At 35.8% G+C, this 24,140-nt stretch overlaps 5 protein-coding genes across 8 annotated transcripts; 2 read left to right on the plus strand and 3 right to left on the minus strand.

Moving 5' to 3' along the window:
* Window positions 1–116: 116 nt before the first annotated feature.
* On the plus strand, window positions 117–1,824 carry LOC147539988 (ENTH/ANTH/VHS superfamily protein). Its single transcript, XM_086643413.1, has one exon. It carries the CDS (start codon window positions 153–155, stop codon window positions 1,434–1,436), a length of 1,284 nt encoding a protein of 427 aa, XP_086499539.1. The 5' UTR covers window positions 117–152; the 3' UTR covers window positions 1,437–1,824.
* Window positions 1,825–2,714: 890 nt separating this feature from the next.
* Window positions 2,715–6,788, minus strand: LOC147539989 (Class I peptide chain release factor). Of its 2 annotated transcripts, none has more exons than XM_086643698.1 (7): window positions 6,653–6,788; window positions 6,098–6,577; window positions 5,459–5,534; window positions 4,830–4,960; window positions 4,636–4,706; window positions 4,419–4,500; window positions 2,715–2,985 (listed from the first exon to the last, which is right to left on the minus strand). In XM_086643698.1, exons 2-7 carry the CDS (start codon window positions 6,515–6,517, stop codon window positions 2,965–2,967), a joined length of 801 nt encoding a protein of 266 aa, XP_086499824.1. In that variant the 5' UTR covers window positions 6,518–6,577; window positions 6,653–6,788; the 3' UTR covers window positions 2,715–2,964. The 2 variants fall into 2 exon arrangements, with proteins under 2 accessions (XP_086499824.1, XP_086499823.1); XM_086643697.1 differs by having other exon boundaries at window positions 6,669–6,735.
* Window positions 6,789–7,368: 580 nt separating this feature from the next.
* LOC147539990 (PHD finger protein ALFIN-LIKE 3-like) lies at window positions 7,369–12,551 on the minus strand. Of its 2 annotated transcripts, none has more exons than XM_086639886.1 (6): window positions 12,342–12,551; window positions 12,058–12,224; window positions 11,915–11,947; window positions 10,493–10,721; window positions 8,130–8,259; window positions 7,369–8,016 (listed from the first exon to the last, which is right to left on the minus strand). In XM_086639886.1, exons 2-6 carry the CDS (start codon window positions 12,158–12,160, stop codon window positions 7,741–7,743), a joined length of 771 nt encoding a protein of 256 aa, XP_086496012.1. In that variant the 5' UTR covers window positions 12,161–12,224; window positions 12,342–12,551; the 3' UTR covers window positions 7,369–7,740. The 2 variants fall into 2 exon arrangements, with proteins under 2 accessions (XP_086496012.1, XP_086496013.1); XM_086639887.1 differs by having other exon boundaries at window positions 12,058–12,245; window positions 12,342–12,510.
* A 1,716-nt stretch (window positions 12,552–14,267) lies between these two features.
* Window positions 14,268–19,587, plus strand: LOC147539991 (GTP-binding protein). Of its 2 annotated transcripts, none has more exons than XM_086640547.1 (10): window positions 14,268–14,611; window positions 15,436–15,690; window positions 15,790–16,141; window positions 16,272–16,496; window positions 16,632–16,891; window positions 17,090–17,301; window positions 17,695–17,820; window positions 18,000–18,185; window positions 18,483–18,620; window positions 18,974–19,587. In XM_086640547.1, exons 2-10 carry the CDS (start codon window positions 15,519–15,521, stop codon window positions 19,271–19,273), a joined length of 1,971 nt encoding a protein of 656 aa, XP_086496673.1. In that variant the 5' UTR covers window positions 14,268–14,611; window positions 15,436–15,518; the 3' UTR covers window positions 19,274–19,587. The 2 variants fall into 2 exon arrangements, with proteins under 2 accessions (XP_086496673.1, XP_086496674.1); XM_086640548.1 differs by having other exon boundaries at window positions 14,455–14,611; window positions 15,444–15,690.
* Window positions 19,588–21,678: 2,091 nt separating this feature from the next.
* Window positions 21,679–23,769, minus strand: LOC147539992 (uncharacterized). Its single transcript, XM_086644339.1, has 3 exons — window positions 23,250–23,769; window positions 22,902–23,170; window positions 21,679–22,611 (listed from the first exon to the last, which is right to left on the minus strand). The coding sequence occupies exons 1-3, from the start codon at window positions 23,431–23,433 to the stop codon at window positions 21,889–21,891; spliced, it is 1,176 nt and encodes a 391-aa protein (XP_086500465.1). The 5' UTR covers window positions 23,434–23,769; the 3' UTR covers window positions 21,679–21,888.
* Window positions 23,770–24,140: the final 371 nt, after the last annotated feature.

The following is a 24,140-nucleotide window of genomic DNA, read 5'->3' on the forward strand; positions in this document are numbered from 1 at the left end:
CTCTCTCTCTCTCTCTCTCTCTCTCTCTCTCTATAGCTTTATCACTCTACATACATACACATTCTTTTCTCACTACAATATATAACTTCTCCATTACTTTGCAGACAATAATGTTTAATCAAAGCAACAACAAGATCAAATATCAAACCAAAATGGCTGTGGATCAAGTACAAAACAAGCTCAAGTTAGCTCTTGGATCATTTAAAGATCAAGCTTCTATTGGCATAGCTATGATTAACAGAAAAGATGGTAATTTATCAAGCATAGATATTGCAGTTTTACGTGCAACTAGTCATGATCAAACTCCCATTGATGATAAACATCTTCATGAAATTCTCTTCCTTGTTTCAAACTCACCATCTTCTATCTCCATACCTTACCTTTCTCAAAAAATCTCTAATCGTCTTCATAAAACCAAGAATCATTTTGTATCTCTTAAAACCCTTTTGTTAATTCATCGTTTACTTCGTGGTGGCGATCGTAAATTCGAACAAGATTTTCGTAAAGCTCATATCTCTGGTTATCTTCATATTCTAAACCCTAACTCTAATTACTTCAAACATAATAGTAGTACTTCTTCTTCAGACCAATTCTCTCTTTCTTTTCTACATAATTATGCAGCTTTTCTTGAAGAAAGAATGGGTTGGTTTATCAACCAAGCTGGCAAACTGGAACCCAACATTAATATATCTCAACCAAGTCTAGAGTTCTTTTCTTTATCGAAATCGTCTCGGATTTATGTTCCACCTCAGAAGAGAACTAATCTATACGATGAAAATTCGATCGAAATGGTGTTTCAAAAGTTACCCAAGTTTCAATTTTTTCTTGATAAAGTATTGAATTTTTCATTAGTTCTTGATAGAGTCCCTCCTTCTGATATTCTTACTCTTTGTGCTATATACAATATACTAAGAGAGAGCTTTCAAGTTTATGTTGATTTTCGGAAAGGAGTTGGAGTTCTACTTGATTTGTTTTTCGATTTTAAGGATTATGAAGTTAGAGTTTTAGCTCTTGATTTACTCAAGAAAGCGTCTCGACAAAGCTATGAGCTCTTTGATTTCTTTGAAAAGTGCAAGAGAATTATAGAGAATACTAGTTTTAAGAAGTCTATACTAGATTACCCGAATGTGGAAATTATCACAATTGATCATGTTTTGGTAATGGAACAATTTATGAAAGAGAGCTTGAGAAGAACATCTAAGTTTTGTAAGGAAGAGATGAAGTCGTCTTCGTCGTGTTCTCTTATCGACGAGAAGCTTAGACACCCGACAACTACAACGCTACAAACGATGAATCTAGAAGGGAAAATAGGTCATGAAGACGATGGTAATGTGACCAAGAACAAGGTAACAACAATAGATACATTTTCTACTAGTCCGTTCTCATGTAAAATGGTGACAAAAATAAGCACAGAGTGGGTGGTGTTTGACGACTAGAGAAGTGGTTGTTCGATATTCAACATCGAGTGTTCTTGTTCTTCTTCTTCGGATGGATGTTTTGAGCTTGTGTGGATCTTTCATGTGTCATTGTAATTACGTGAAAAGTCTAACCGAAACTGAAACGATGATCGAATCAATCTTCAGTTTTCGGTCACTAGGAGTAGAAAAAAAATTGAAGAAAGAGTTTTGAGTAGGATTGAGTGTGTTCCATTTGTATATTACATATTTGTGTGTGTGAAAGAACAAAAGAATAAGGTATTGAGAGAAAATCAAAGTCTTAAATGTAATATTCTATATCAATTGTCACATCACTTGAGTGTTTTTTTATTTAGAGCCCGAAAATACTGTAAAATAAACATTTTTTCGAATAAAATATAATTGTAGCCAGCTTCGTGCATTTTCGTAACTATCAATCCCAAAGACAACTCCAAGCTAAATGATCAAGAACTTTTCACAATGATATTTTGGTTACATTCTTTTATTTTAAGTAGGAATTTAGAATCCTGAATCTGCCCTTTTATAATGGCAACATTCCCGGGGAAAGAGAGAAAAGTTAATAGGTTATATTCCTTCCAATAACAAAAGTCTCAACCTAAATGGGAGATGAAGAAATTGCACACAACTATCAAGTACAAAAGGGAATTTAAATTGGTAGTGTAGAAATGGGAAAAGACAGGGAGACCGACGTTTTGGGTGTGAAGTTGGCGTGAATCCACATCCAACCGTTGGATTCATGCCACCTATCTTGATCAAATCGGGTGATCTCCAACCATTTGATGGAGATTCACGCCAACTTCACGCCAAAAACATCAGTCCGTTGGTAGAATTGTGAAGGTTGAGTTTGAGGATAGATAGTCTCCACGAAGTTTTACAAATTCTTGTTCAAAAAGAGAGTGGTGGTTAGTGGTATGTGGGTTGATATTGCGCAATACTATGGTAGAGCTATGCTTCTGTATCTTTTATTCTAAGTTTTATCGTCCCATATCGCTTAAGAGTGTTTAAAGCGTAAGTTATGGGTGCAAGGTCAAACTTAGTAAGTGTTGGAATCCTTTTCGGTGGGCTCTGGAGCCTTTACAAGTACAACATTATGTGCCTGTCTGGATTGAGCCCAGGCAGCAAAAAAGCAAAAGAAGAGACAATATCAATAACTGTTATAGCTTGGGTGGAGACGTCTTGGGTTAAAGACTCTCAACCCTAACACCCAAAGGCATACTTCATCCTGCACATCTTCCTTGTCCCAGTGCTTACATAATAATGATTGTTGTAACAAACAAGTGGTTAATGCCTTTTCATCTTTAGTGCCATAAACTGAATTCAGAATAGTACATGGGTTAAAAATAGAGATAAAAGAGTCAGAATACCAGCTTCAATAGCGAGTCATTACAAACGCTGGTAGTTTCAGACAATTCAATGGCAAGGAAAACTCGATCGAGCTCTAATTAGAAAGAAGATAGACAGAATCAGCTGATGCTATGAGAATACTGGAGTATCATTTCGCAGACTTAGCACTTCCTGATATAGCTGCTTATTTGAGAGGCTTCATACCCTGCAAGAAATTCATGGAACTTTATTTTGCAGATTTCAAATCGAGTTGCTAAGAAAATACTAACTGAAAAACCAGCCACCATGATGTAGTTCAAATAGAAATTGGCCAATATGGAAATGTCGATGATTAACAATCTAGAGACAAGATTGTGAATGACTCAATACTAATACATGAGAAAAAAGAGTTCACTCAAGGGAAGTTTAACCGTTGGATATGTAAGCTTCCGACCAATAAAACGTAAGTGGGTTCCACAAGGTCGCAGATTTTGGGCCGAACCGCTCGAACCAAACTGATTGGTTTTGTAGCTGAACCAAATCAAACCGATAAATGCACAACTGACAACCCTAGTTGGTTGGTATGGTCTGGGTTAAGCTCAAATTGGTCGGGTACAGTCCCAATGCCAGCCCTAGTTGTCATCCTTGTCATAAAAAAAAGGTGAGCACATTGTATACACACAAGCTACCTATGGACGTGGAAAAAAGAAGTGTGTTTGCCTGGGGGTGGAACACGAAAGATGACTCCATGATTCCCCAGTATCAATACAAGTGGACTTGGTGGATGAATATAGAGAATATTAATAAATTCGTCAAGAGGGAATCCTGTTGAAATATGGGCCATACGGGAATAATAAAAAAATAGAAGAACCTTTAGAGTGACATTATATAGCTAAAAATGCTAATTGTAATCTACATTCTTTTGGTTTTACTTTGTATTCCTTTAATCTTAATTTTCATCTTTGAAACATGACAACTCAACTATAAGAGTTGATTGATGCATAAAACAATCCAAGAAAGAGATAGGAGCATTAGTCCAGGGAATCTTATAAGAACTCTGATGATCTGTTAATACCTAGAGAGGTTTATCCTTTATGTTAATGGGAGTTTCTTATTATCTCAGTTTATGATTATTTGAATATCATTAATTAGTTTATTTTCTGTAGAGGAGGATGAAGTCACCAAGGTTTCCATATGATTAAGTTCCTCTCCATTTTTCTACTTTATCCTAAGAGATTTCTATGAATCTAGTCTCCGATTCTCTGATGTAGTGTTAATGGTTAATATAACTAAGGTTCAGTTTTGGGTTTCTGTCCGTTGAGTTATTATGGAGAATCCGGTGAGAGAATCTCCAATGACGTTCCAAATGAAATCAAGGTAATACTTGTTTCTTGCCTTAGTTTGTTTCTATCCCTACTTACATCATTCATAACAACTAGTGAAATTTTGTAGAATTTCTCAGAATGCAGGTTCAAATAACATATCTTCAAGATGACTAAACTATTTTCAGTAATCTCAAATTAGAATATCAGATACCAAATTAGTGGCGATAATTTTCATTAGGATTCCTAAACTATTTTCATTAATTCTTTAGTAATTTATAGATGCAAAAACACAATGGTGACTTGAAATATCGAACGATCTTTTGAGACAGGTTACCTTAGATGCCCTGAGCTCATTCACAGCCATCCTAAGAGAATCATCAGATAATATCAACCGAGATAAACCACCTGTGCTTAACCTGCATTGATCAATAAACAACAAAAAACTCTTTCTGATTTTATGTTCAAATGAAGACCAGCAATCGAATAATTCTTTGATCTAAGTGATATCCATTTGTCTAAACTCTTAAACTCAGGGTATATATATTCTTTACCCTAATAACTTGGCAGCATCTGCCACAGAACCATCAACAGCGTGAATGACATCCAACAGAGCTCGCATTCCCTATAATATATACAAGGAGTTTGTAAGTATTCTGAACCAAATTGTATCTACAATCAGAGAAAGCCTATCCATTCTCTAGTATAACGTCAAAAGATCATTACAAGACATTGTGAAGGTATGTACCAAAGCAAACTTCGAATTATTTGGTCCAATTTGTGAACCGGTATCTGATCCTCTGATTGTTGATTTCATTGGTAGAATCTGAAGAAGCTCTGGAGGAGGCTTATACCCATCAAGGTCTATTGTGTTCCTGACTAGTTCAGAAAGAAGAAAATGAAGATGTAATCTATCAGCAAGGACTTGTATATTTAAGGCTCAAAGTCCTCGAAGGAAAAAAAAAGGGGGTCAAGACAAGAAAATTCAATGATTTGTTGACATAACTCGATTTTCTTGAGGGAAAAGGAAAACTATAATCATGATAAGGTACTCTAACAAATAATTGTGAATCTATAAGAGAGAGTTCTTTCATTGTTCTTGATCATGCTTCTTCTGAAAAGCAATGCAAATGCAAAGACGAACCGCATAAATGTAATATCTCAGTACAAAATGAACTTCGTGATACATATAAACAAGTTATCTAATCTTTCATCTCTATATATACAATAAAGTTATCGGAGAAACTAGATTACGAAGAAGATTTTTTTTTCTAAAAATCTAAGAACTACATAATTTGTTTAATTGAGTGAACACAAATTTGCCCATAGTTAATGTAAATCTCAAAAAGAAAACAAATTCACAAGATAAAGATTAACCTTTCAGAGCTAATAGAGTTCTCAATCGCGTTAATGCAGATGCTCGATTCTTATGTTGTGATCGATCCTCGACTGCCTACACAATCAAGCTAAGTAAGAAACCAAAAAAAAACCCCATAAACAAAATCAAAGCAAATAAAAGGAAAATTCAAATTATAAGTGAAACATTGAAACTAATCATAAAAAGGGTAGAAGGATTTTAGTTGTAACACTAAACAAGCATTCATTTGGCCTCACCTACCCCAAAAATCAATCTGTGAGCAGCTAGGATAACTCCTTTTCTTTAAATTGTAGAAAAGGGGTTATATATTTAGGTCATGTTTGGGGTGCGAGAAAGGCGTGGGCTTACCAGGAATAGAAAAGGGGAACCTCGTACCATATGATTCCTAATAATCGCAATGCCTTACTGGAATTGTATTGTTTGGTAAAGAATAAGATAAAAGGTTGATTTTGGCTGTAGATTATTTAATTGACAAAGAAATGGAATTACAAACCCACACTGACATGGATTTAGGATTCCCCATTCTTATACATGTCATGAAACACCATTATGGAATGGGGATTACTTCTAGCATCCCCAAACATGGCCTTAGGGTAGTGGGAGATTTGTAGAGAGAGAAGAGGGATTAGGGCTTAAACCTGAGAAGTGATACCAGTAGGAAGATGTTTGAGCCTAACAGCAGATTCACGTTTGTTTCGGTGTTGTCCACCAGGACCTGAAGCTTTGAAAGTGGTCATCTCACACTGACCCATCAGTTGTTCATCTGATAATCCAAGAAAATCTGTATCTACATTATTTCCATTGTTCAAACTGTTGTTGTTGTTATTACTTGTGGAGAAGGTTTTGATGTTTGTTTGTTGTTGAAGATGAAGATGTTGGTGTTGATGAAGAAAGGGGATACTTGTTGTTTGATTGTGAGAATGAAGATTATGATGAAAGTTGAAGTGGGTATGTGAAGAATTAATTAAGAAATGGAATAACTTTTTTGAAGTTGAAGAATGGAAGGAGGAAATATGATGATGATGAAGATGTGCCAATTTTAAAAGGGATTGAGCCATTACTTATTCTACTCGCTTGCTTACATCAAAATCACCTACACACAATAGAGAGAAAGAGAACTTCCAAAAAAAAATAGAGAGAAAGAGAGAGAGAGAGAGAGAGAGAGAGAGAGAGAGAGAGAGAGAGAGAGAGACAGAGAGAGAGAGAGACAGAGAGAGAGGTAATCAAATTACGAAATTGTTGTCTCTAGACTTGGGTTCCTTTCTTGCACACCCAAATAAGGAGATTTTACCCCCCTCACGTAAATTAGTAATTGAGTTTACCCTATTCACTAATTGTTTATAGAATGTATTCCTTTCAATTCAGAAATTTTGTTATAATTAGTGTTCTCTTATATATGTGTTCCAATATCAAACAAAAGTTCAGAATTTTAATAAAATAATGAGAGAAACAATTATTTATACTACTCATTTTTGTTTATTTTGGGCGTCGTGATGATTGATAACAAAATAGACGGAGTCTATGTCCTATGGGAGTGAAACAAAAGTTTCAGGTGAAACTTTAGCTTGTATTTCACATCGAACACAAAGTTTCTACATTTGGGCACTGCATACAATCAAGGAAAATGTATGTTATCATCATGGATGGTTGAGCTAATATGGATGGAAACAACAAACAGAAGTTTAGGGCATTGCATCTGAAGGCCAACTTTCTCCATAGAAAAAGAGTAGAAAAGGGGTTAAGTAAGTTAAAAGTGTCCAACTTTCCCCATAGAAAAATGTGTATGCACATCAAATATTCACACGTATCAAACGGACCTAAAGATTCTTCTAAGCAAGAATGGCTTTAGAAATATTGATCTGAAAAACAAAAACAGACAATGATAAGATGGGATTTGAATCCACAGACATTGTTAATAGAGCATGAAATATATGAAACTAGGTCAACTTTTGTTCACCGCTAAGACAAAAGTAGAGAATATCCCAGACAATTCCTGAAACATGTAAACAATTTAACAACTAAATAACTAAATCCAGCATCTTCCAAGGGGTTCAAATATTCATCCTGTTAAGAACAAGATCATTCAACCTAATTCCTGTTGTTCAAAACCTAATGACTGATTTAGTTATCAAAAATCCTGGACCAAAAACCGGAACACACATTGCCGGAAAAAGGGTCCAATTCCAAACAAGTTATGCACAAAACAGAACCTGAAACCAATTCGAGATGTTTGTCTTCTATGACCATTTGACTCTTACTGTTTCCCCAAAACCTGTTCGTTTCAGACTCGTGCTCTCTTATTGCTACAAGCCGGACATTTGTAATGCTTGATGTGCTCTGCTTTTGCAGGTGTGATTTTTACGCAGGCACCGTGAAACCAAACCTCGCAAACATCACAGCAGATCCAGAAATCATCGTTGGAAGTACTATCTCCACAGGCTCCACAAGTGGCTCCTTGTTCATCATCTTCACCTTCGCCGCTCTCATTGTCCTCTTCTTCTTGCTCTTGGGGTGGCATTCTCGGGCCACGAATCGGAGGTTCAGGTTGTCTCTGTTGCTGAAAAACAGCAATGGGCAGAGAATTATGCCAAGAATCAAATGCTTAGAACATATAAAACAGATTCTAAGAGATGATAAAGAGAAGAAGAAAAATTATAAAATTTTAGTTACCATCTTCACATTTGATTTGTTTCTGTTTGAGCTGTTGGGTGTGACTGTTGATTTCTCGCTTGCTTGCTTCTTTCCAGACACAATCTCAAATAAGGTTGGAAGATCGTTTATCATATTGAAGAGTTTCCTTCTGTAATGGATAATTCAAAACAAAAAGAATCAAATTCTATTTGCTATTATAACTTTGATCTGGACTGAATTTATTGGACCCTTCAATGATTTATGAACTACGCGAATTATATTAATTATGATAAAGAGGTTTTTAAGAAAATAGATTATCCTGCATTTAAAGGATTACATGAGATATAAAACTAATACATATACTTATTCAGTGTACTTTACTACATGCATACGATTTGAGAATAATCATCAACAGATCAAGAAAGCAGAGTTTGATGACCAACGTGGACACATGATATGAATCCCAATTTCTCACATAACTAGTACAGTAACACAGGCAACTACCAGAACTCTTGATAAAAAAAATAGCAATACAAAAAGACATGAAATCTTAGCAATGCAAAGCTATTTGGTACTAATTGCAAGTTTCCATGGACCAACTAGCAGTTTAACAACATAACTTCATCTTATTACTGTTGTATGTCTTCTGGTAGCTTGAAGGCCACGGTTACACTTCATTTTGTTGTAAATACACGGTAGATCCGAAAGGGATATTTAACATACTTGTAAGGCTACATGCAGGTATTCTAGCTGTATGTAACATGAACAATGATCTAGAATTCATGTTCGAAATAAATTTGGGAATTAGGCCCTAGCTGATTTGGGACTGGGTCTCGAGCCCAACTGCATAGGGTAGACGTCACCCCGTTGGCGAATATGCTGGAATTACATGTCAAGCTTCTACTTCATTAGTTAAAATGATGCCAAATTTGTTTTATTAGTTTAAGCAAGTATCTCTTTGAAATGTAGAGACTGGACGTAATTCTATTTTTGCTTATGATTACTCAATGAGTTGTTCATTTTACGTTCTCCAGTGATCCAAAACTGGTCAAATAGGTAAAGCTGTTTACCAACTCGGTAAGCTCCTTGGTACCATGGGGTGAGGGGCTCAAAGCTCAATACCCTATCTCTCACATTCACATATTTAATCCATACTCTATCTTATCAAATTCATGTACTGTCAACATGAAAATTATCATGTAATTATATATTTATATATATGTATATATATATATATATATATATATATATATATATATATATATATATATATATAGAGAGAGAGAGAGAGAGAGAGAGAGGGAGAGAGAGAGAGAGAGAATAAGATACAGGCCAGTTATTGTTGTCGTTCTCTCCTTCTTCCCCTTCCTTTCAGTTATAGTTACTCGGCAACTTGGCCCACTACATATTATATATGCATACTTATATACGCAATACAAACACACACAGACAAACAACAGAGAATGGAGGGAAATATAAAAACATCCCTTTCCATGACTTCGGATACAACCCATAAGGGATTGCCCGTTCTTTGTACATAAACCCTTGTGAGGGTTTCGCAGAGTTTCAGCAGTTCTTCCGCTTCCAGGACAAATTCTCCTGTTTGTGCCTCATAAAAAGAACTAGCAGGTTGGTGGATCATTACCCTGATGATATAACATAATGAGTGCTTCCCCTATCTCGCCCGATCGTGCGAAGGAAAGAGATAAAGAACAAGAAAAAAAAGAGGGGGGTCGAGGGGAAATCGAGTGAGTTACCCAGATTGGGCTCGAGCCGCAGTTACTCCGGAGTCCAGCTACATAGGTGGAAAAATGGGACATGTGGAGTGGAGGGGAAGGTGAAGGTTGTTATATAATTTAGGATTTTTTCAAAACAAGGAAAATAACCTAAGGTTCTAAATATAGGTTTTATAAGTGAAGATTAGGGTCGTTCTAGAATTTAGGGCTTAAGTGAACGTAAAGGCAGACAGGCGGATATTTGAGATTTAAGATTCACAAACATTAGGGTTAGAAAACATAGCAAACTAGCAAGTACAAAAGTATATATAAGCTGTCAAGGAAACCCAAACTGGTAGTTGACAAAAGGCTCAGATAACTAAACAAGCTTATTCAGGTCTGGTACTCGAGCAGGCTCCAAAACCCTGAGATTGATCCATTAAATCATGAAGGTCCGGTAGGTAGTATAAGTCCATCAGTCAATGGGTAAGACCACCCATGGGCTAGTTTGGACATTGTTCCAGCCCTAACTTGACTGTAAATATGACTATATGAAAGCAAAGTTCAACTTCACCTAAGACAGTATTGCTGATGGGAAAAAATATGACAAATTTCATGTTCAACAAACATAAGATACAACAAAGCATAGTCATTATTCATTAAGCTATTTTTAAACTAGATTCTTACCTATCTTTGTTCTCAAACCCAAAGCGTGCGCCAAAGTAGAATGCAACAGCCATTAACCATGCATCACTATGAACTGCAACCAATGATAACCAGTCCTTCATTTCCATCCCGTCCCTAGCAAAATTTATTCCCAGTGCTGGCTCGGGAATCTCAGGAGGCACTTCCTCAACTGGAATGTTAACTTGCCAAGTTTCATTCCGGTAGCCAAACAGACACAAGTTCTCCTTCTCTGAAAGCAAATGATCAGTGTTTCAGACAATATTCAAGATACTCTACATCAATCGACTACACATAACAGATATGATTATTCAAATAGAACAAAATAAGTTTTTAAGAAGTCAAACAAAACTAAAACATATAAAATTAACACTGAAAGTGACCTCTTGAAAACTGAAAATCCCACAACCTATCTAAACATCAATGCAACATTTTTATAAAAGAAAAAAAAATCAACCAAGTTCCCCTTAGGTTCTGGCAGACAGTTGAAATGGAATGGATTTTTCCCTTATTCAAATATATTTCTAATTCCTATTTAATTTTGCAAACGATTTGATTAAATTAACAGAAAAAGAGCTTAACAAGGGGGAACGGGTCTAATAAAAACTGGACCTTAATTATCAACATAAATCCCCAAAGAATTAGCAAAAAGAATGATATCTAAGATAATAAACAAAAATTAAAAAGTTTCAAAAACAGAATTACAACATCTTTCTTTCTCCTTATCTATTCTAAATGGCCTTTAAGCTAGTGTCGGTATGATGTCAGTTCGAGCAATCTTCACTCTTGATTAGAAAACATCGACTCTTAGTGCGTACTAATTTCTGTTGTTGTTTTCATTTTTTCTTTTTCTGGGGTTTCCTTGTACAGTTGTACCTTTGTGGCAGTATTCCGGCCGTACATACTTATACTTCCACGTTATTTTAGTTCGAACTCATTCACTGTTCAAATATATAACCTTGTGCCACTGCTCAATGCGTAATTTTTCCATTTACAAAAGAAAAAGATGATAAATTGACCGCCTGCCCAAATTGATGCTACCCCATCTGAGCTTGACCAAATCATTCTGAGAGTCAATGGTAAGAAACTAAACTTCCCTCGAGTCTGATCAAAGATTTGTTTTTTTTCTGAAAGACTACAAACCCTTAAAAGTCAAGGTCAACTCACCAAGAGTAGTTTTACAAGCTTAGCCAATATCCAATCACTTTCAGAACTTATAACAAACAGAATTGGGGAAACCGGAAAAATCAAACTTAACCCATAAAATTTGATGAAAAGAAAACAACCAAAAAGTATCAATTAGCTCACAATTTAAACAGAATTTGTCTAAACCTAAACCTAATTTTGTATAGTTGAAACAATCAGGAACAACAAGAAGCACAACTCAAAAGCCCTAAAAACATGAATTGCTGAAGAATAACTCACCAGGATCGCATTGTGCATAAAAATTCTCAACATCTACAAAACAAAAATTATCAAAGCGTAATTGTCAAGCAAAAGTGATGAATTACAAAAAAAAAGATGAATTTAGTAGCAGAAAGAAAGAGAGAGAGAGAGAGTAAACGAACCAGTGGTGAGAGCGATGAGTAATCCGGCACGTCTACCTTTAAAATCCTTGAAAACCTCTTCAACTGTTCGAGGAAAAGGAAACCCTGATGCTCCTCCTTCCATTCCAAGACTGAAGGAAATAGAGAGATAGAGAGAGAAAACTAGAGAGAGAGAAGAGAGAGAGAATCTGAAAAAAACAGAGAAAAACCTAAAAAACAGAAGCTTTAACGAATATTTGGAGGATAATATTTTGACCTAAAACCTAAAATAGAAAAAGGAGATAAATTAGGGTTTAAGAGATTGCCTTAATCTTTAAAGAAACGAAAAATTCGGTTGAAATCTGTACTTCTCATCTTTAGAGATTATTTAGAGAGAGAGAGAGGATTCATTTTGCAAGGACAATCTTTCTTGCTAGAAATTCTCACTCTCTGTCTAAACCCGTGAATCGTAATAATATACTACTAGCGTTTATCGTTTTTTAGAGAGAAAAACCGGATCATTTTTAGTGCTCAATCATGGACCCACTTGTGGGGTCCATTTGCTTTTATCAACAAATCATATTTCGACAGCTGGAATTTATAGGTTTGTGAGTTCTAATTAGGGAGCGGCTAAAGACACCCGAAATTTTTTTTTTTTTTGAATTGTTCCATCGAACCCTTGATTTTTAAGCTGGAAGATTATACCTCTTGCCACTCCAACCAAGGGTGGCGCACCCAAAAATTATTGTTAGCACCCGGTGGAAGAGATTGAGTAAGGTCAAATCTTCGTTGACTGAAAAAATATGTTGGCACTCAGGTATAAAAGTCTCTGAAGCCCAAAGCAGACATGCAGACTAAAATCAGTCCCAAAAGTTTTGGACTATCCAGTCCGACCCATTGCTTTGGCTTTCGGGCTAGTCAGTTCGAAAGCTTAAGTTACGTCTTGGACTGACCAAGCCGAAAGCAGTGGTGCGAGAGAACTTTTAAAGGTGGCTTTGGATCAAAGGTTTGGAACCAATGTTTTTCTCTATCTAACTCATTTCACATATCAAAGTTGGATTGGGATCAAAGTTCTTTATGTGGTAGTTTTACTTTATCTCTCTCTAAAACAAGATTTTTTTTTCTCTCCGACTCTTCTTTATAGGTTGATGATGATGGGTTTGGAAACAAAGTTGTTTCCATGATGATGATTCGAATGAGAAGAGGTTAAGAAGATGGTGAAGAAAAAGGGAAGAAGAAGTAAAAAAGAAGTTGGGTACGGACTGAGTGCCTCCCAGCAGGCACCACGCCCGTACTGGGTGGTAATAGGCACCCGAAGCAAACAAGAATTTTGTCGGGTGCATGTAGTTGCTCCCTTCTAATTAGGGTCCATGGGCCCCGGTGCCCCGCTCAAATGATATTACTCCTACCTTCTTTTTTTGATGAAACGAATCATAGTATTTTCACTCGACAATTGAGGTAATTTGATGTGTCATTTACCGATTTGTATCACAAAGAAGACTATGGTATAGCCTGTGTCTCCGACACGAGTAATATTATTGTTAGTAGGTTGATATCTTATTTTACCGGGGGAAAAGAAGAAATTATATGAATAATATAATAGGTAGCTTTAAAAGTTTTTCTTTAACTTAATAAGAATCATTCATCTATGGCTCTGAAAACATCTCAGATTCTTCAACTACAAAATATATATATAGATAACCCATAACACTTTGTTCAAAAATAGAAATATAAAGATTCATAATCTACGTTAATTGCATTGATTATATTAGACGAAGGACCATATTATAAATTACGAAGGACTCATAGACAATACCTATAATTAAAAAAAGGGATTTGTCTCAGTCAGCACAATTTCCTTCTGTATTATTATATAGATTTCAAATAAATATGAGCCCGTTCATAAAAATAAATAAACATGGTCTCAATCTTAAGTGTGGCGGCTCAATTGGGTAAACACATAAAGATTTTTCATTTAATGTACAAAAAATCTATAAGTTTGAAAAATCCACCATTTCACCTTACATATATTTTGTATGTGTTTCGTTCTGAAATAATGAATCTCCGTAAACACGTATTAAGTGTTATAAATTTGTATGAAAATGATATGGTTAAATACAGAGAATAAAGATGTTATGACTCACCTCCATTAAATTTAATGTGTTTGTCAACCATAGTTTTGAATTATGTGAACGCTCATTGCCTCATTGATGAAGTCCTCAATGATTGACAATAAAGAGAAGAAGAAAAAAAGGGTTGGTTGCGGGAGGCAAAGGTTACTGACCCGATGCGGCCGAGGTAACCGCGAGCGAGAGAAATGATAGGGAAAGGGAGAAATGAAAGGGGTAATTCTGAAAAATAAAAACTAAAGTTAACCTTTTTACGTGACATGTTTGGTTAGTAGGGGCCAAAACGACCAGCCAGACAAATTTATAGCCCAAATAGCCAGTAGGTCAAATCTAAGGGGCCAAATGGAGTTTCCATAGCAAACACATGAAGTCTTGGAAATTTTCAGTAACAGTCTCAATAACTTCTAGGTTATCTTCTTCATCAGACAAATTCATTTTCACCTTCTTCATAATCATCTCTAACACAGGTATTACTTTCTCTCTCTACTCTTCTCCCTCTCTTTACTCTGTTTTGGGTTGCCAAAGAACTCAGTTTACTTATACTTCACTTAAGGGTCTTAACCCACGAAAGACAACCCATGAATTTTCTTCTGTCATTTTGATGAGGAAAGGTGTATGGACAGTATAATTTGCCCATTCAATGAGACCCAGAGCTTAAAAATATGTTATTTGGGGTTGGAACTTGTAAATCATTAATTGCTATTAAGATGTTTGATGAAATGCCTCAACCAGAAGGTGTGGAAGGAGAAGATAGTTTGAGCCGGAAATAGGTTGCTAACTTATTAGCTAGTCTATGAAAAAGTGAACCCATGGTTGAAAATAAAAAAAAACAACCCCTCAAAGAAACCCAGGGAATTCTGTTAATGGTAGTGGAGTCTGTGCTGTGATTGATCAAGTGGCTGATTTTTGAAAGTTAGTTGTATATTAATGGTATACACATTATTATTTGTTGGTTCAAAATGAATTGATAATAAAGCAATTTATAAAGTTTGTTGTTGGCTTGGGTTGGTAGCAAATTAATACAGACCAACTCTATCTTAAGTTGATTTTTCAATTACAAGTTCCCCATTGTTAATCACGACGTGAAAATCTGTTCTTTTTCACTTATACTTATTTCGCCTAATTATTATTATGAACGAAAAAGAATAATAAATGAGAGTTGAAGCTCAAATATGCAAAATTTATGTTCTAGGATTATTATATGCTTATTTCTTTCATGTGTGCTTCTATATTTTAACCTGTGTATAGATCTAGTCATATATGTTAGTCCTTTATTTAACTATGTTTGCAGATTGACAGGTATTAGCCAATATGTGAGTGAAAGAACTTGGACATTTTCTTATTTTTGGGTTGCCGTGATATTTCTAATCTGGGATGGCTCGTTCCTGGGTTCGAGTTATTCTAGCTCGAACTTATGGTTCTTCTGGTTTCCTAAGCAACAATAGGACTAACAACACAAGAATTGCTGGAAAGTTTTGGACACGATCAGATCTAATAACAAAGTCCTCTCCTTCTATTAGTAATATTCGGAAACCTCTTGCATATGGTAACGGATATAACTCATATCTATTCATGCCTTTCTTTGAAATATTATCTATCATGGTAATTCGATTCCGTCGGTCATCTGATTGCATGTGCATTTCAGGATTGTCATCGGATTCAGCCCTTGGGTTGAACACATTATGTTCGTGGAGATATCCAGGAACTGTTGGATTTTGTGGACTAGCCAAAGCAGAGCCAACGATGTCTGAATCAATTACCGATGATGTTGTTATAGAAGATGTTGTTATTGATTCTCTCCCGCATAATGATATAAAAAGTAATTCCAAAAAACCTGTGTTATCTTCTAATGATCGTAAGCATGCTGACGAAAGAAAAGTTAAAGGTGCTGCTCGTAAAAAATCAGTAGTGGAGTTCAGTAAGATTGACGCTGAGCTGCTTCCAACGGTTATTATTGTTGGACGTCCAAATGTTGGAAAATCTGCATTGTTTAACCGGTAAGATAACATGACGAATTGTTCTTATGCCTTCATGAGATGTTGACTATAGACACTTACCTCAACTTTTTTGAGCACTTCTGTGAATGTGGATTTTCTTTTTATCCAATGTATCTTGCCGTGCTTGTAGTTTTATACGAAGGAGAGAAGCTCTTGTTTACAACACCCCAGATGACCATGTCACTCGAGACATACGAGAAGGAATTGCCAAGTTGGGTGATTTGCGGTTTAGGGTATTAGATTCAGCGGGTTTGGAAACAGCAGCTACTACAGGTAGTATTCTCGATAGGACTGCAGGAATGACTGGAAATGTGCTTGCAAGATCTCAATTTGCATTGTTCTTAATAGATGTGAGGTTAGTTTCTGTCAAGATTTTCTTCATTTTTTTAAATTTGTTTGCTATTTATTTCGTTAAGTGAAATACAGATTTTATCTTTGTCGATATGTTCTTGGGTTTCTCTAATATTTCTGGTGTCTATTCTTCCACCAGAGATGGATTACAACCCCTGGATATGGAGGTTGGGAAGTGGATGCGCAAGCACGCTTCTGGAATCAGTACTATTCTTGTAATGAATAAATCTGAATCACTTGATGATCACCGAGGTTTCCTTAGCTCGGCTGCTGGGGAAGCCTATAGACTGGGATATGGAGATCCTATTGCAATATCTGCTGAAACTGGTCAGGGAATGATAGATCTATATGAAGCTCTTCGCCCTTTGCTTGAGGACTATATGCTTCGTGTCTTAAATGGTAGGCGTTTATTTTAGTTTCTGTTCTCTCTGATTGAGATAAACCCTTTTTGTTGTCGACTTGTTGGGCAGATTTGTAATTAAAGTAGAATATTTGGTGCATCTTTATGTTAAATTTGGACTAGCATTCTTTCATGGATCTGGAGGTTTCTGTTGGCATCCTCTAATTTTTTCTGTTCTTGTTTCTTCCTTATCTTAGAGAAGGCTAATCAGGAGGAAAATAGCTCTGCCGAGGTTGAGGAGTCTAAGTTACCTTTGCAGTTGGCTATTGTAGGACGACCCAATGTTGGGAAGTCTACACTTCTGAATGCCTTGTTACAGCAAGACCGTGTTCTGGTGGGACCTGAAGCCGGCTTAACGAGAGATTCAGTTAGAGCTGAGTTCCAATTCCAAGGGAGAACCATATATTTGGTACAATTGCAAGCTTCTTCTGTTTTCTGCTTGTAATATAATATTCTGTCAAATTTAAAATTACTACTGTATTAGATATGTCGGAGTACGTCAATATCGTCTCTATGGATATCTTTTCTTAAGCATGCTTAAACAAGTCATTTCTACAAGGACTTCTATTTTCTATAAAAAAAGAATCAGTATCTGATACTTAAAATTGCATTTTAGACCATTCTAATTGTCTCATTGGTAAAAGGTACAATTTTGTCGCCTTGGTGTCCTTTTCTCCGTATGCAATTTAATTTATTTATTGAATGGACAATTTGTAATTTCCGTAATTAAGACCTTTTGGGAAGCATCATATGTTTTATCTGAGGCTTAGTTTATGTGATTAGATTGGTGTTTATTGCTCAGGTTGACACAGCAGGTTGGTTGCAAAGATCAGATCAGGAGAAAGGACCAGCTTCCCTGAGCGTCATGCAGTCCAGAAAAAGTATCATGAGGGCCCATGTCATCGCTTTGGTTCTTGATGCTGATGAGGTTAGCATAATTCTACTTTTATACATACATAAGCAATATGTCTCTCTATCCAATTACTAGCGCATCCTCAAGGATTGTATAAATGTCGAAGTAAAATAGAAAATTCAAATTCTTTTTACTCTAGAAGTAATGGATTAAATTTCCAATATAAAAATCAAAATTTGCCTGTTTTGAAATAGATAGCCAAAGCCAGGAGTAGCATGAAGCATGCTGAAGTCGTTATCGCCAGGCGAGCAGTGGAAGAAGGTCGTGGTTTGGTTGTGATTGTGAACAAGATGGATCTTTTAAGAGGGAAACAAAATGCAAAGTTATATGAGAAGGTCATCAAAGCTGTGCCAGAAGAAATTCAAACCGTTATACCACAGGTTAGTCAATTTTAACTACATAGAGCTTTACTCACTCGTAAAAAGCTTTGGATCGACATAAGTTATGGAAAACCCTGATGATCATCTTATAATCCCATAAAATAGGAGAGAATGGGTGACAACCCTTTCTCGTCTCAATCCATACGGAAACCTATAAGATTTGGTATGTTTATGTATATCAACTATTCCCCTTTAGATGCTGCACTTTTTTGTGATTTTCTCTATTCCTTTTACACTGTAATGTTAGATTGATTAGAAACAAGACCTGAGTTGTTGTTCAAACCCGTATTTTGCCAGGTAACAGGAATACCTGTTGTTTTTGTATCGGCATTAGAAGGAAAGGGACGAATGGCGATCATGCGTCAAGTCATGGAAACATATGAAAAATGGTGTTTAAGGTTGTCAACAGCCCGTCTAAACCGCTGGCTTCGCAAGGTTTGTTCATAATGTCAATACAAATGTTTGATTTGGATAATTTGTAATAAGATTAGGGTGCGAAAGTTTAATTAATGGATTTTTAATTAAAGTCTGAATTTTCTTTATGGGTACGCGTATAATATGAATTTTTGTATACATTTTTCTCTTTAGTAAAATCAGGTCTTAAACCAAGTCGTCTTGCCAGATTGCCTTTTCTTAAGATCTAACTGAATGAGACTGATCAGACCGCACATAACAACTGATTATACTCGGATCATATTCCGTATCAGATTTCAGATTGTTAAAAAATCAAACACAACTTTATGCTATTTAACTTGCATATAAATCTGATTTTGTTGATTCTTCTTCAGGTTATGAGCAGGCATTCTTGGAAAGACCAAGGATCACAACCGAAAATCAAGTACTTCACACAAGTCAAGGCCCGACCTCCAACTTTCGTGGCTTTTATAAGTGGAAAGACTCAACTACCGGAGACTGAGATAAGATTTCTAATCAAATCATTGAAAGAAGACTTCGATTTAGGTGGGATTCCAATCCGAATAATGCAGCGATTTATTCAGAAGAAGGCAAGTGGTGGTGCTAAGAGTAGTCAATCAACTGGAAGGACGCATGAGAGAACTTCCTCTGACAAGAGAACCGTCCCTGAATGATCAGTCAACTATTTATCTATGTCTCTCGAGAGCCCAAAATTTGGTACGTCTTCTTAGTCGTTAAAGCTTATTATTTATCATCAACCAGTGAGTTTTCTTTCGATAGATTGCTTAGCAAATGAAGTTAGTGTTGCAACTTCATCATGGTTAAAAGAACACAAACAAACATGTATCGTCTAACTCGCTAGTAAGAATGTATTGTTTATTTTATCATCTGTATATACGATCCTCAAATTTTGTTGCTCTCATAGGTCGAAACTTTGTTGAAGTCAAAAGTGTTTGCTTATCAATATAACAACTTTTCTTTTCCTTCATTAGTCTTGTTCAAGATTGCTATTTCCATGTTGTATAATGTGATCTTTGGGAGTTTGGAACAATATTTTATAAGTTATAAAAGACTTAATCCAAACACAATGAGACGGATTTAGGGTTTCTTATTGATTCTATATCGGCTTTGGCATAAACCTTATCGTGTTGTATAACTATTTTTTGTTTTTTTCCTTTCATACCATAAAGTTGAAGGAGTTCTTTCCTTTCATACCATAAAGTTGAAGGAGCTTCTAAGGTTCTGATTTTTTTTTTTTGTTAAGATTCTAAGGTTCTAATCGTGCAAGTACTTTCTTTTAGTTTTAACCAAAATAGGACTAAACCATTTTGATGTTGAGAGATAAGAAAGAGTAATGTTTGATTTAACCAAAATAGGACTAAACCATTTTGATGTTGAGAGATAAGAAAGAGTAATGTTTGAGAACAAGAAAAGCTAGTCAGGCTCCTTACAGAACTGTTATGTAATTTGTCGTATATCGCTTTTTCGTGGATCGGAATCATCGAAAGCACGAATCACGACAACCCAAGTAAGATTTTTTGTCTAGAAGTTGTCTGATTTTTCTTGTTCCCAGGGGAACATTTTTGGATAAGAAAGGGGTTCATGGACCTTGTAAATATTATTCATGGAAAGGGTAAAGAAGATGAGCAAACTGCCAAACACAAGCAAAAAGGTTTTTTTTTTGTTAAAGGTCAAGCAAAAAGGTTTGGTTTTTTAAAGGGTTGCATGCTCTGCTCAATTATTTGACTTTCTCTATCTAGTTTGGACCTTCCTACCGACTACAACCTACGACTTGTCATAATGCCCACACAGGGTATTATTCTGTGGCTCAAGAAATATTTTCTTCTCTCTCTAAATTCTAGGATGTAGATTATAGAATGGCTGTAGCTCCACGGCTCTCCCTCTTGCATTTCAAAATGTGGATTTTAGGGTTCAAAAAATAGATCAGATCTTTGCAGTTGTGAGGTTGTATCACAATATTATTGATGTTATAAATACGGAAACGCTATAATCACAAAGGATTTTGACAAAAGAAGTTGTCAACTGATGTGGCGGCCCAATCTAGTCAAACTTTCAAATCACAACCGCCACATCAGTTGGACAACTTCTTTTATCAAAATATTTTGTGATTCTAGCATTTCCTTTATAAATATGAGACTTATATAGTCCTTCCTCAAATGGATAATGGATATATTAAAGTCGCTCGGGAAAAGTCATTAACATTTTGAGTTCAAGGGGCCGATCCACCTCTCGCCTATCCCTGATTTTCCCTGATACATGTCTCACGAACCTTAGATTATGTTGCAATACAAAACGAAAAGTTTACATTTCTACTTTGGAGTTATCCAAGCATTTGTTAGAACTCCTAACACCAAAGACAATAAGACTTGCTCCTTTATTGGTTTTTTACCCTTACAACCATTTGAGAGAAGTCAAACACAAAGAAGAATTTTATAATTACTGCAAAAAGTACATGATGAACAAAAATGGTAATTTCCATATCAAATATCAATCACCCACATCAAAATTCTCATTGATGTATGAAACAAAATTTATTCCAGTTTTAGCTTGATCAGAATGTCACAACTTCATGATTGCTAGACCAATTCTTACTTTGTCAGTCCCAACCAAATCACATTTTCTAAACCCTAGAAAATCATTCAATTTCCTCTTTCTTCCACAGTAATTATCTTTTAGGATATACATAAAAGCTAAGATGACTATCAATATAATTTCCCAAAAAAGGTGTTTATGTATATATAAAAGTTCATTTGAATAAATTTTTAGTAACACAAACAATCAAAGGGGAGGTAGTAATTAGGTTTTTGGAGATAAGATCATTAGGAAAAATTAGCCCTAGTTTTGTTTTTGAAGATCTTTAACAGTAGATGCATAGTGGAAACAATCAACCGTTTTGTATACATATGAATTGAATGCCAACAAGAAACTCTTGCAAGACTTGCAGTACTCAAATCAAGAAGAAGACAAGAAATAAATGTCAATTAATAGATATCACGGATTTTGCATGAACTATGTTTTAGGATCATGTGTCAGTATACAACATTGCAGTAGTACTTCATTGAATTAGGTCTAATCAACTTAGGTTATCATCAATTACCATAGCAACCATTAAGGAATATGATGAAATAAAATTCATTCTAATTTTATAATCTAGCTTTAAGTAGTAGTCTAAAAAGAAGATGCAATTCACTTAAAAAGAAGTAGTATCCCAAATGTCATGGATTAATATAGAACTAGTTTTAACTAACTATATTGTACCCCAATTTGATCACTTAAAGTGATCATCATTGTTGTTATAGTCTTTATTTGCTTCTGGGATGAGATTCCATTCCCATAATTTGTCCTGAAATGTCTGCCTTGGGGACGAATTCCGTACCGTATTTAGTGCTAGTAATTGTTGTTGTTGATCAGGAGGTAACTGCAAGAAATGGGTAGGATTTTGATGAGCAAAATTTTGTGAATCTTCTTGTGGTTGTTGTTGTTGTTGTTGTTGAGTTTGTTGTAATTGTTGATGGGTATAAGCTTGTTGATAGTGTATTATTCTATGGAGATCATCGACGGAAGGAATTGGCAAAGAAGGTGAGCAAGTGAAGAGGGTGGTAAAATTTGGTGAGACAAGAGAGGATTCGACTTGTTTCGGATGACTAAGAAGTGTTTCGTGTTCTTCGGTTAAAACCGGTGGTGGTGGTGGTGGAGGTAGAGAGGTGGTTGGATGAGTTATAGGACTGTAAGATTGATCATTTGATAGTCGAATAGGCACCCATTTATCGGTACTAGTACTACTACTCCCACCCTCAGTTTCATGTTCCTTTTCTAACTCCAATGGTGATGGTGAGTATTGGATGTTCGTCGGTGAATTATGAGCTAGGGTTCCTTGTTTCTTATGATCTGCCTGAGGGAGTTTTCCTCTAGATGAAGATGGACCAGAAGAAATGGAACTGTCTTCTAGTACTCCTGGTCTTTTGTATACACGGCATAGCGAAATTTCCGCCTAAAAGTATATCGATTAGTAAGCATCCTCGGTCGAAAAACGAGGTAAAATTGAACAAAAGATAATAACTTCTCTATGAATCGAAACCATAAATCATGAACTTATGTAGAAGTTTATGTGATTTTTTTAGGACAAATTTGAACAAACAATTTGATGTAATAAGAAACCCTAATTTTTCTTGAACTAGACCTACATATGCAATGATAAATTATGCAAAAACCAAACCATCTTCTCTCTCTCTCACACACACAAATATGAAAACTCTTATAAACTTATATGAAATGAAGTACCTTTTGGTATCGATCGGTCTCGTGCTGTGGTAATCGGTATTCATTCATTATCCAACTTGTTCTAATGCCTTTAGGAGCCTTACCAGAGTAGAAAACCAAGGTCTTCTTCAGCCCAATTGACTTACCACTCTCAGTTCTAATCATCCTATCAGCACCAGTAGCCTTCCAGTACCCAGAAGTTGTTACACGGTTAGGTCGGTCGCCATTTCTATACTTTCGATCTCTAGGTACATAGAAAAACCATTCTTTCTCTCCAATTGCTGCCAAAGCTGAAAAGAAAACACAATTCAAATGAGATATTAGAGTGACAAAGTTTAGAGAAAGCTCAAGGATGATATATGTATATACCAGGAAGCTCCCACGGGTCATATCGATAGAGATCGAGGAAGGTAATAAGCTCAACATTGAAGCGTTTTCCTTCGACTTTTCGACGGAGGTAGAATTCGATGAGTTCTTCTTCGGTTGGGTGAAATCTAAATCCGGGCATGACCATATCGTTAGCGTGATCGTCTTTTTCTTCATTGTGGCTCATGGTTGTTGCATAAACAGTAGAACACTCTAACTGTTACTACAAGAACTTTAGTGAAATGAAAACCCTAATTAGGTTAATAGTTCTCTCTTTTCTATATATACAGAAAGAACTTTCAACTTTATGTGGGGTGCTGGAAAAAAAATGAGTAGTTAGACTTTTTGTATGTTAATTTGGCAATATATACGTACAGAGTTAAATTACAAGGAAGACATGAGAAGACAGTAGAGAGAGATAGAGAGAGAGAGAGAGAGAGAGAGAGAGAGAGAGAGAGAGAGAGAGAGACCAGTGTTGGAGAAAGATCAACATAGCTTTCAGGCCTTATGGGAAGAAAGTGACATTTAGAGAGTCTCTCTCTCTCTCATCATCTCTTAATTTACCCCACACTCACTTCAAAACCTAAGTCACCATGGAGAAACTACCCATTTGACATGCATGTACTAAGAGCATCTTCAACAAGGTTGTCTTAGGTAAAACAGTAAAACCTAACTACTACAACCACTTTTTCCCAACTTGGCGCAGTGATTGGACACCCACCCCGTTCCCGGATATATGAGTTCTCAAGTTCTATTTTAATGAAAGTGAAAATTCATGATTTTTATAGTTTATAGATTTCTACTTTCACTGAGAATGTGCCATAACCTCTTTCATTTTTACATCCTTAATAACTCAAGTTCAATAGATCATAGATTTCTACTTTTATTGAGGAG

The sequence above is a fragment of the Eschscholzia californica genome, unplaced genomic scaffold (genome assembly GCF_041429995.1).
Source record: "Eschscholzia californica isolate CP2 unplaced genomic scaffold, dmEscCali1.0.p SCAF_5, whole genome shotgun sequence".
NCBI lineage: Eukaryota > Viridiplantae > Streptophyta > Magnoliopsida > Ranunculales > Papaveraceae > Eschscholzia > Eschscholzia californica.